Source organism: Physeter macrocephalus, chromosome 6 (genome assembly GCF_002837175.3).
Source record: "Physeter macrocephalus isolate SW-GA chromosome 6, ASM283717v5, whole genome shotgun sequence".
NCBI classification, from domain to species: Eukaryota; Metazoa; Chordata; class Mammalia; order Artiodactyla; family Physeteridae; genus Physeter; species Physeter macrocephalus.
Genome location: NC_041219.1, coordinates 11,750,819 through 11,762,443, shown reverse-complemented (window position 1 = coordinate 11,762,443; position 11,625 = coordinate 11,750,819). Strand labels below are relative to the sequence as shown.

Here is an 11,625-nt window from a genome sequence, read left to right as displayed (position 1 = left end):
TCCTTTGTCAGTTGTTTCATTTGCAACTATTTTCTCCCATTCTGAGGGTTGTCTTTTGGTCTTGTTTATGGTTTCCTTTGCTGTGCAACAGCTTTTAAGTTTCATTAGGTCCCATTTGTTTATTTTTCTTTTTATTTCCATTTCTCTATGAGGTGGGTCAAAAAGGATCTTGCTGTGATTTATGTCATAGTGTGTTCTGCCTATGTTTTCCTCTAAGAGTTTGATAGTGTGTGGCCTTACATTTAGGTCTTTAATCCATTTTGAGTTTATTTTTGTGTATGGTGTTAGGGAGTGTTCTAATTTCATTCTTTTACATGTAGCTGTCCAGTTTTCCCAGCACCACTTATTGAAGAGACTGTCTTTTCTCCATTGTATATCCTTGCCTCCTTTGTCATAGATTAGTTGACCATAGGTATGTGGGTTTTAAAGGATTCCTCTTTAAAGGAATCATTTCCTACCCCAAATTTATAAAGATATTCTCTTAAATTTTCTTTAAAAAGCTTTCAAGTTTTGCTTTTTGCATTTATATTTTTAATTTCATAAAAAATATTCTTTGTGTGTGGTATGAGAGTGAGACCTATTTTTCCAACATAGAGGACCAATTTTCCTAGTATCAATATTATTAATTGCATAGTCTTTCCTACCTCTAGCATATATACACACTCCACATATGCATGGGTTTGTCTCTGAGAGTTCTCTGTTAAGGTCTTTAGATCAATTTGTCTCTCTCTATATCAGTACCATACATTTTAAATTTCAGTAATAATTTTTAGGTATTAAATGGATATTGGATTTCGTAACTGAATAAGCTACCATATACTTTATGATAATGAAGTTTCATAAAAATATAAAATTTGTTGATTTGATTCCTTCAACAAAATTCTTTTGAACACCTTCAGTATGCCAGAATCGCACTGGGACTTGAGGATTTATGGAAAATAAGGCAGAAAAAACTCCCTTCTCATGGAATTTATGGTCTCATGTAGAAGGCAGATAACAGACAAATAAATGATATAATATAATTGCCGACACTGATAAGAGCTACAGTGAAAATCAGGTAGGGTAAAGTGATAGAATATAATTGTGGTAGAATGGGCACTAACTAAAAAAAAAACCAAAACCAGAATTGGTAAATTGCATTATATTAAAATTAGGAACTGACTTATCAAAAAACACAATGAGGGGCTTTTCTAAAGAGATGACATTTGAACACAGACAACAAATGATGAGAGTGGTCAATAATATGAAGATCTGGGGTAGAAGTATTCCAGGTAGAAGGGAAAAAAGACATAAGGGCTGCGACTAGGGCAAGATGGCATCTTTGAGGAATACCAAGAAGGCCATTATGGCTGGAGCCAAGTGAATAAAGAGGAGAGTAGTAGAGAATGAGGTTGGAAAGATAAGCAGGGGCCAGACTGTTGAATCTTTAAACCATGGAATTTATTGCAAATATAATGGAAAGCCATTGTGGATATTTCTCCTTAATACAAATCTGATCTGTGGTTTACAAAGATTACTCAGGCTTCTGTATAGAGAGTGAACTCTACACAAGGCAGGGAGCAAGATGCTAAGTCTGGAGACCAAGTAGAAATCTGCTGCTGTGATAATGGTGGTAATGGTGGCTTGGAACAGGGTGGTAGTTGTGGAAGTGAGGAGAAGTAGGAGGATTCCAGATAAATTTTGAAGATAGAGTATAAAGATCTCACAGATGAATTGGATATGAAATGTGAAAGAAAGAAAAAAAATCAAAGAATACATCTAAGGTTTTTGGCCTGAGAAAGTGGGAGAGGGGAATAGTGATTCCATTAACAGATGGGAGAGAGGCAGGTTTGGAGGATAAGGAAAGGCAAGAACGGTTCTGGATAAATTTGAGATGTCTGTAAAATAATAGAGGTGATTATAAGGCAGGTAGTTGGATATGTGAGTTTTTGAGTTTAGGAGGAGATAAAAATTTAGTAGTCATCAGTATTAGGATTCTTTTTTATGGGCTTGATGGGAAAATAAATTTTTTATATCTTTACTTGGATGATAAGTGAAAGTATTTTGAGCTTTTACTTTAAAATTTAAGGAGCTAAAATATAATTTTGATAACTTTATCACAATTTGAAAACATTAAAACAATTATATTTAAAAGATATGGTGATTAAAAATGTGAATATTAAGTTCTCAAGTTTAAAATTACATCTAGACTGAAGACAGAATCATCCTCTCTCAAGATAAAACTAAAGTTTTCATAGACTGAGAAAAGCAGTTATATAAAATGAAAGGATGGAGATCCTGGGGCACTGTGGATTTGCTCACGATTTGCCCTACTCCTTCAATGAGTATTTTTTCTCTTTTCTGTCCTCTCTGGAACTGGGCATTGCTCTCCTCTATTAGTAGCTTGGTCAAATGGGTGAATAGCAGCCTTAAACACTAGATTGATTGTTGGGACAGCAAGCTTTTGAGACCAGACTTTGAACCAAATGGTTCTGAGTTAGAATCTTACCTCTGTTACTTAGTCTTAGGCAAGACAATCTCTGAACCTAAAGTTTTCCCATCTCTAAAACAAGAATCACACCGAATTTCCATGAAAATTAGAAATTAGAGTAGAAATTCTAGTGAATATAAAATACCATTTTATACTGCTATAATTTGTATTTTTTTCTCATTACTAATAGGTTGACTATCTTTTCATATGTTTACTGACCATTTGTATTTCTTCTGTGAAATGGCATTGTCTTTTGCTTACTGCTCTATTGGCAAATATATAGAGTTAATAACACAATGAAAGGTTGACAGTAAACCTTGGAGTACTTTCAATATCAGAATATGTACTTTCATTTTTATGAGGTCTATAATTTGTATAATTTGACTCATACCTATAAATTCCTCTTGAATTGATAACAAACTAAAAATAAAACAATTAAGTTAATTTATTAAAGTATTGAGTTGGTAAAATGAATATAACCACTGAGGCCATTTCAGTCATAGTTCTATTCCATGTTATTAACTATGCCATTATGTAAATCTATGAATTAAGTACTAATTCTTTTTCCTCTCTTTCCTTGAGCTGTGGTAGCAAACAGTGACGATACTCAACACCTGACACCAGGAAAGATGAGTCAGCGCCAAGGGAAAGAAGCTTTTCCAACGCCAACCAAAGATTTGTATCAGCCATCTTTTAGTCCAGCAAGTCCTCATAGCCAGGGTAAGGAGTTGTACTTTTAATGTTTTTGTTGTTTTTGATGGTGTGGTGTGTGTGTGTGTGTGTGTGTGTGTGTGTGTGTGTGTGTGTGTGTGTGTGTAGGGAGAAAATGACATTTGGGGGTCTATCATGACTTTTCTTTTGGACTGTTTAGTTTTATAAAGGTTTATGTTTGTTTTGATCATTCATAATACTCTTGAAATGAGTGCATTGTCCTTTAGAGTCCTTTAATTCCCCTTATATTCTCCAACATATTTGGTTAGTTGTATCATTCTTCTAATTCAGTGATTCTCAAACTTTCTGGTCTCAGGACTCTTTTGTACTGTCAAAGATTACTGAAGCCCCCAAAGAACTTTCGTTTATGTGGGTTAGGTAACCTCTTGATACTTACTGTATTGTAAATTAAAACTAAAACCTTAAAAAAAGTTTACTTTTTTTTTAATTGAAGTATAGTTGATGTACGTACAATATTATGCACATTACAGGTGTACAGTATAGTGATTCACAATTTTTAAAGGTTATACTCCATTTATATTTATTATAAAATATTGGCTACATTCCCTGTGTCATATAATAAATCCTGTAGCTTATTTTATGTGTAATAGTTTGTTTAAAATGTTTACTCTTAATTCATTTAAAATTAAATAATAAACCTATCACAGGTTAATATGATTAAAATATTTTTATGAAAAATAACTGTCCCCCTCTCCCCCACCAAAAAAAAGTTGAGTGAGAATAAGAAGAGTAGTATTCTTTTCCCTCAGGGTCCCTCAACCTTGGCCCTATTGTCATTTGGGGCTGGATAATTCTTTGTTGAGGGGAGATATCCCGTGCATTGTAGGATATTTAGCAGCATCCTTGGCCACTATGCACTAGATGCCAATAGCATTTTTCCTGATTGTGACAGGTAGAAACAGCTCTAGATCTTGACAAATGTCCCTTGCGGGACAAAATTGTCTCTGGCTGAGAACTACTGTTTTACAGTTTTTGCAAATCTCTTTAATTTATGTCTGGCTTTATCAAGGACATTTGTAAGTGTAACTGGCCTTCTTTTACTGCAAGTGCATGGCAGTAAAGAAATCAGTGACTACTACTGCAGTCTGGTGCCTCTGCTTTGGTATGTGCTGAAGTGCCAGTGGTCTTACCCAGCATTGCTTTTGCACTATCAGTGAAAATGTCAACACAGCGAAAAAGTATTATGAAACTAGTTTTGACCTTGCAGACCCTTTAAAAGAGTCTTGGGGACTTCCAGGGATTATGGAATTCCTAATTCATAATTGATACCTTCTGTATATTCGATTCTGCTTCTTAGCTAAAGTTTATTTGATCAAATGCTTTGAACTCTCCTGTGGTACTACTGGTAACTGTGGTGGAAAGACTTCTGCTTTTAAAACTAAGAACTTAAATTTGGTGTTTGAAAGCTAATATGTACTTAGGTTATCAAGTATTTTTAAAACTTTAGAGTCTTAACAATTATGTTATACTGTGTATAGTTAGTCAGGTTTTAGTGTTGTTACTTTATGAATTATTCCTTGAAGTAGGCTTTAGTTACTTCTTTTTAAATGAATATTAGCTGGTTAATAGTAAGTTACATGATCATTTTCTAATTTATTCCAGTGGAAAATGTTTTTCTAGTCAAGCGTTAGATGGAGACATTTTTATATAGCATTGCAGGAATTGGAAAAACTTTAACAAGATAAAAACAATTACTACTATGCTAAAATTTATTGCTTGGTTGTTGAATATATTTTGGAAAGTTAGCATTTTTGTTTCTAAATGCTTTTTTGAAAATGGATATATGGTACACAATGGTATAAATAAGCTTCATTAAGATAAAATTCTGAAAGGATGCAGCTTACGTGATTTTTTTGTTCTGTGCACCAGAATTTTGACTGTAATAAATATGGTTAATCTGATTCATATATCTTTGTACTAGAATATTTAGAGGAATTCTTTAACTTGGAATTTAATGAAGCAACAAAAGGGTTAGTTACTAATCATTGAAAGTACTTTCATGTGTCATGAACATTTTCAGGCAAACAGGGAATTTGAGAGAATAGTACAATGAACACTAATAAATCCATCAAGTAGATGTAAGAAATTATTAACCTTTTGTTGTATTTATTTTATTTATTTGGGGGTGGGGCTGGAATATTTGGAGTAAATCATAGACCTCATGATGTTGTACCCCTCAATACTTAATCCATCTCTAAAAATTAAGAACATTTTTTATATAACCATAAAACCTTTATTAGATCTAACAAAGTTAATGATAATTATTTAATATAAGCTAACATCTAGCTCAAATTTAAATTTCCCCAATTGTCCCCAAGTTTTTTGCAATAAGCTTCTTGAAACCAGGATCCAAGAAAAGTTCATTCATTGCATTTGGTTGTTACATAATTATATCTCCTTTAATCGCAAAGAGCCTCCTTGTTTACTCTTATTTCCTCTTGTGCCTTTGACTTTTTTAAGAAACTAGGTCAGTGTCCCTACAGAGTGTTTGACCTTTTGGATTTGATTGCCTCCTTGCAGTATTGTTTTATTTGTTTCCCTCTGTCTTTTGTATTTTCTATGAACTGGAAGTTAAATGCAAAGGCTTGACTACATTCAGGTTGAACATTTTTGGCAAGATTGTTTTCTAGGGGATGTGTACCACTTCATGCTGCCTCGCATGAGAATTCACTCAACATACGATTGTCCCACTATTAGTGATGTGAGATTGATCAGTAGGTTCAGGTGGTGGCAGCCTGATCCTCTTCAATTGAAAGTTGCATCTTTTCTCCCCTTATAACCTGAAAGTAAAAGACAGTTGGCACCCTGTAAATATTCTGTTCCCCATCAACTTTTCACCTAAAGGTGTAAGCACTCTTTGATGATCAAGATCAATTAAGGTAGAAAACAACATTAGGGTGGAAAAATGGTGATTTTCTAATTCTGTCATTCTTTTTACACTTGAAGTTTTTCTATAAGAAAGAGATCTTAATTATCTTAAGGCTACCTAGTAAACACTGAAATATAGTTCCTATAGGAAAGTCAGGATAAATGGTTATTGCCTGCTAAGTACCAGTTTCTTAGATTAAAAAGAAGACATAAAGTCTACTTCTGGTGATGACATATTTTTTTGGCTTAAAAATTTTTTAATATAAAGAACTCATGCATTGAAGATAATAATAGTATCTGTCCAGCACATAAGATTTTTATAAGGCTTAAAATGCATTAATACATATAAAAAGCTTATAGAACATAGCCTGGTAAATGATAACCACTCATGATAGCTGATTAATAATAATAACCACCACAACAATATTATTACTATTATTATTGTTTTAAATAAATGATTCTATTTTAGTTGAAGGCTGATATTTCGACTTTTGCTGTACTTCAGCATCTTATAGAGGCTCATTTGGAAATTCTTTTAGTATGGATGGCCATGTACAACCTCTAACTCTTGCATTTACAGCGGCCGTAGTGATAGTTATATCTTGATTTACACCTATATGTTCCTGGGTAAGTTATGGGTAAATTAATAGTTGTAGAGTGAATTACATACTGAACGTACTTCTTTGTTAACGTCAACCTATTTGGTTTTTGTAATGTATAATATCTCCCTCTGGTTTACCTACTGAAATTCCACATCATAGTTTTCAGGTGTCAGAGGTGTGTTTGAAATAAGATAAACCCATTAACTCTTGGTTATGGTGAAGATAAATTATCGGAGATAAACAAATATCTAGAAAACCTCTTTGATAGGTCTGCCATAACTCAAGTACTCTAGATCAGTATTTCAACTTCTGAATGGAAAGAATTAGAATTCCAAAACCTTATTGATAGTAATAATGACTAACATTTAAAGTTCCCTGTGTCTCTTAAGTGCTTTTTACATGCATTATTAGCTCCTGGAATTCTTATAAGAACCTTATGGTATATAAATCATTCTCCCTGTTTCACAAATGAAGAAACTGAGCGGTTGATAAGGGTAATTTCCTTAATGTAGTTTACACAGTTAATATGTGATAGAGCTAAAATTTGAACCTAGATATGACTCCAGAAGTTTATATTTTTAAAGTTTTGATCAATTTAGTCATTAGATTTTTGAGGCTCAAATTTTCCAAACCTTAACTCTGGCTCCTGTGTCTTTTGATATAACCCCATAATGTGTACAATGCTTTATGTAGAGTTTTTTTTTTCTTTCTTTCTTTGAGTAATATCTAGGAGTACAGTTGTGAAATCATATGATGAGTGTATGTTTTACTTTATAAGAAATGGCCAAAACTGGATTCCAAAGTAGTTATACCATTTTACATTTGTCAGCAGTGAATGAACATTTCAGTTGCTCTGTAACCTTGATTTCTTTTAGTTTAGCCATTCTAGTGGGTGTATAGTAATATCACATTGTGGTTTTAATTTGCATTTCCCTGATGACTGATAATGTTGAGCATCTTTTCATATGCTCATTGGCCACTTGTATATCTGAAGTGTCAGATCAGATGTTTTTGCCCATTTAAAAATTTGGCTTGTCTTATTGAGTTTTAAGAATATATTTAAATATATTTCAGTATCATCCTTTGCTAGCTGTATATGTTGTATTTTCTTCCAGTCTTGGCATGCCTTTTCATTGTCTAAATGATTTCTTTCAAAGAACAGATGTTTTTAATTTTGATGAAATCCAATTTATCAATTTTTCCCTATGACTCGAGCTTTTTTTCCCTCCATTAAAGAAATCTTTGTCTACCCTAAAGTTGCAAAGAACATTTTTTGTGATTTCTTCTAGAAGTTTAAAGTGTCACAGCTCTGGTGTTTATCTTCATTTTCCTTCTTAACTATCATTGTCTTAGGTCAGGTCCTTATTATTCCATACCTACATTACTTAGTACCATAGTATCCTAACTCTTCTTCGTAGGACCTTGCCTTCCAATATACCAGGCTCATCTTTCTTAACAAGACAACCAAACAAAATCATTGTTACATGGTAAGGTGAGACTGTGATGGGACTGGGGTTCTTATAGATGTATATGGTCAGAGAAAACATGGATCCTATGAAGTAGGTCTCTTAGGGAAATGATATGAATAAAGAGAAATAGAAAATTATAAATGAAAATACAGATTTTTATTATTCAAGCTTATAACTGAAAACTTTATTAGGTATCTGCATTTACGACACTCCTATTCTCAAAAAGCCAGTGGTTTTTAATTAATTAGAGCAGTGGCTCCTAAGTCTGGCTGTATCCGAGAATCACCTGGGAGCTTTCTTTGCTTAGATGTAGCTTCTCCAACCTTTCAAAATCTCTGGGGTGAGTCTGTGTATTTATGAAGCTCTCCAAGTGTATCTGATACAGCAACATTTGGATCAGCAAGCAGAAACCAGCAATAAAGAGCGTAAATTACAGATTTCATAATCTTGTAGTTAGAGCTGTTAGTATTTCTGAGTTTATTCTTCCCTTCCAATTTCATTTTATATTTTCCCCCATCATGAACCTAGCTAGATGACTTTCTTCCCTGTTCCCCATAAGACTGTGCTTTTATTTATTCTCATTCTCCATTGTGGAACATTCTCTCCCTTCCCTCTGCTTATCTAATTCTTCTCAAATCCCAGGGTGCAAAAAAATGACCTCAAAACAAGGATCAGATCAAGAGTTCTTCTGTAAGATTTTTTTGGTTGAGACCTCAGAAAGATTTAAGACAATGCCTCTTAGAGCCTTTCAGCTAGACAAAAGCACTGAAAAGAGTCTTAAAGGCATACCTTATAAGAATGTCTCAGCTAATCCAAAGAGCTTCAAAGCTCTTAAGTCTGCTGCCCTACAGTAGCATGACAGACAGCCCAAAGAAGAGAGTGGCCTATCTCAGAGATGAGTGGGTGTGATGTCTGTTTAATGGAGTTATTTCCAATAAAATTCACAGGAAATCCACAAAGTATCTACAAGGATGGTACTAATCAAAGCACCACCAGTTTAGACAGAAAAGGATAGACAAAGTTCAACTAAAAAGAACCTTTGTATGTGTGGGGAATCCCAGTCTTATATGGGCAGGAAGCAGGCTGAGAAAGCTACACTGTTGCAAACGTGGACCATTTCTTATGAAATAGGAAGAGTGACCCGAGGATGGAGCTCGGAGCCCAGAGGGTAGAGTCAACAGTGACAGAGGACTGTTTTCAGGGAGCAGAACTGTTGTTCTAGTCAAGTTGCTGATGACATGTCCCTAGCAGATTTCACAATTGCTATGGCACTGATATGTGCCTTCTGTGTAACTCCCTATTCCCTACAGCTTTTGAACTCAAGTGTCTATTGCAATTCTATCCCCGGCTTACTGCGGTGGGGCAGGTAAGTAATCTTTTGAGGCAATGGGATTTTGATTTAAGAGAAGCTGTATCAAAGGAACCATATGGGGACTTCCCTGGTGGTCCAGTGGTTAAGACTCCACCCACTAAGATCCTGCATGCTGTGTGGCCAGAAATTTAAAAAAAATTTTTTAATTAAAAAAAAAAAGAACCATATATGCTGAACTAAACCCAAGGAGTAAATGTGCATTTGAACCTAATTTAGATAACAAGATCCTGGCCTTACAGCCAGTGCTGTAATAGGATGACATTTTGATAGGGGAAGGGCATTGAGTATATTTGGCATGTGGAAGGAATATAAATTAGGTAGACAGTGGTATATTTCATTTCCAAAGGTGACTGCAACAATGTCTTTCATCTCACATGCTCTTTTTCTATGTGTCCTTACAACTTGCCCATCAAGAAATGGAGTCTATTCCTCTTCCACCCCTACCTCTATTTAGTTCTAAGCTGGCCATGTCTGTTGGCCAGTCTATTGGCTATGACCAATAGAATGTAGTAGAAGTGACATTCTAGGACTTTTGAGACCAGGCATTAAAAAGATCTGGTAACTTCTATTTTTGTATATTGGAGGAAGTCAGCTTCCATGTAAAAGTCTCACCATCCACATACTACCAGCTGTATGAAAGCCCAAATTGGTCACGCCCTAGCTGTTCTAGTCACCTAGCTAAAGGACCAGACATGTGAGTGAGGAAAGCATATTGGGATTTCCAGCAGATGCTATGTGGATTAGAGACAAGCCGTCCCCATCTGCCCCCCTCCCCCAGTTTGCCAAAATTGTAGAATTACGAGCAAATAATTTTAGTGTTTAAACCACTAAGTTTTGAGTGGTTTATTGTACAACAATAGATAACTGTAAGAGTAGGCAACACAAAATGATTAGAATTGCATTTATAAACTTGGAAGAATACAGTATATGAGAGAAGACTCATTACTAGACTGTACCGTCCAGGCGAGGTGAATACAGCCTGGATGAGAGTGACAGCTGTGTGAGTTTAAAAAAAAAAAAAGTGGAGAAATATATAGAGGAAAATTTCTCCGGGATTAGTGATTGATTGGGTTGGGGCGTGACAGAGGAAAAAGAGAGGGAGGACTCAGCAATGACTCCTTGATATTTTGCTTGGGAAAAATATCAGCAGTTTACCAAGATAGGGGACTATGGAGGAAGACTATGTTTGGGGGAAAGATTCTGAGAAACTCCAATTTTGCACATGGTGAGTTTGAAGGACTTTATCCATGTGGAGCTGTTGAGGAGGAAATTGGCTTTATGGGTTTAGAATTTAACAGACACTTATGCACTAGAAATGTAGATTTGGAAGTCATCAGCTTAAATATAGCAATTGAAGACAGAGTTAAAACAATTGTGTAGATCAGTTTAGTGATTCTCAGACAGTACAGTTTTTTTTTAATGAAATAGAATAGGATCAAAAGATCAGAGCTTACTTAATCTGATCTGTGAAATTGTTATCTGATACTCATATGTGTACACACACACACTTGATGTAAAATATATTTCTCATTGTGAGCTGTGAAAAGTTTGGAAAGAATTGTAGTTTGAGAAAAAAAAGGAGTTGGAATACAGTCCTAAGAAGTGTCAGCATTTAAGGATCTTTTGGAGAAGGGATTGGCAAAGAAGATTTGTAAAGGAATGTTATATCCCAGGAGAATGAAACAGGGTTTTTATGAAGGAAGGGGATTGACCTACAGTTTTATATATAACTCAAAAGTAAAGCCAATTAAGACAACTGAAAAATTATCCATTGACAAGATATCTTTCATAACTTTTGTGAAATCAGTTTTGGAAACAGTGATGAAGCTAGATGGCAATAGGATGAGGAATAAGAAAGGTAAGAAATTGGGGACAATTAAGATAGCAAACTCTTAGGAACTGTGCCTTTGAAGGGGAGGAATATGTAGGGTAGATAGAAAAAAAACATAGGACAAAAAGGAGATTTGTGTTTTTTTTGTTTTTTTAAATATCTTTATTGGAGTATAATTGCTTTACAATGGTGTGTTAGTTTCTGCTTTATAACAAAGTGAATCAGTTATACATATACACATGTTCCCATATCTCTTCCCTCTTGCATCTCCCTCCCTCCCA

At 34.6% G+C, this 11,625-nt stretch overlaps 1 protein-coding gene across 7 annotated transcripts in view; it reads left to right on the top strand.

The window, feature by feature from the left end:
• The window catches only part of OSBPL8 (oxysterol binding protein like 8), a 178,766-nt gene that overhangs the window by 77,609 nt on the left and 89,532 nt on the right, over positions 1–11,625 (top strand). For 6 of the 7 annotated variants that reach the window (XM_024122783.3, XM_024122781.2, XM_024122787.3 and 3 more), the window contains one exon: positions 3,053–3,190. In XM_024122783.3, coding sequence (XP_023978551.1) covers positions 3,053–3,190 — 138 coding nt within the window. The remainder of the gene's footprint in view (positions 1–3,052; positions 3,191–11,625) is intronic. The other variant, XM_024122788.3, reaches the window with a different exon arrangement.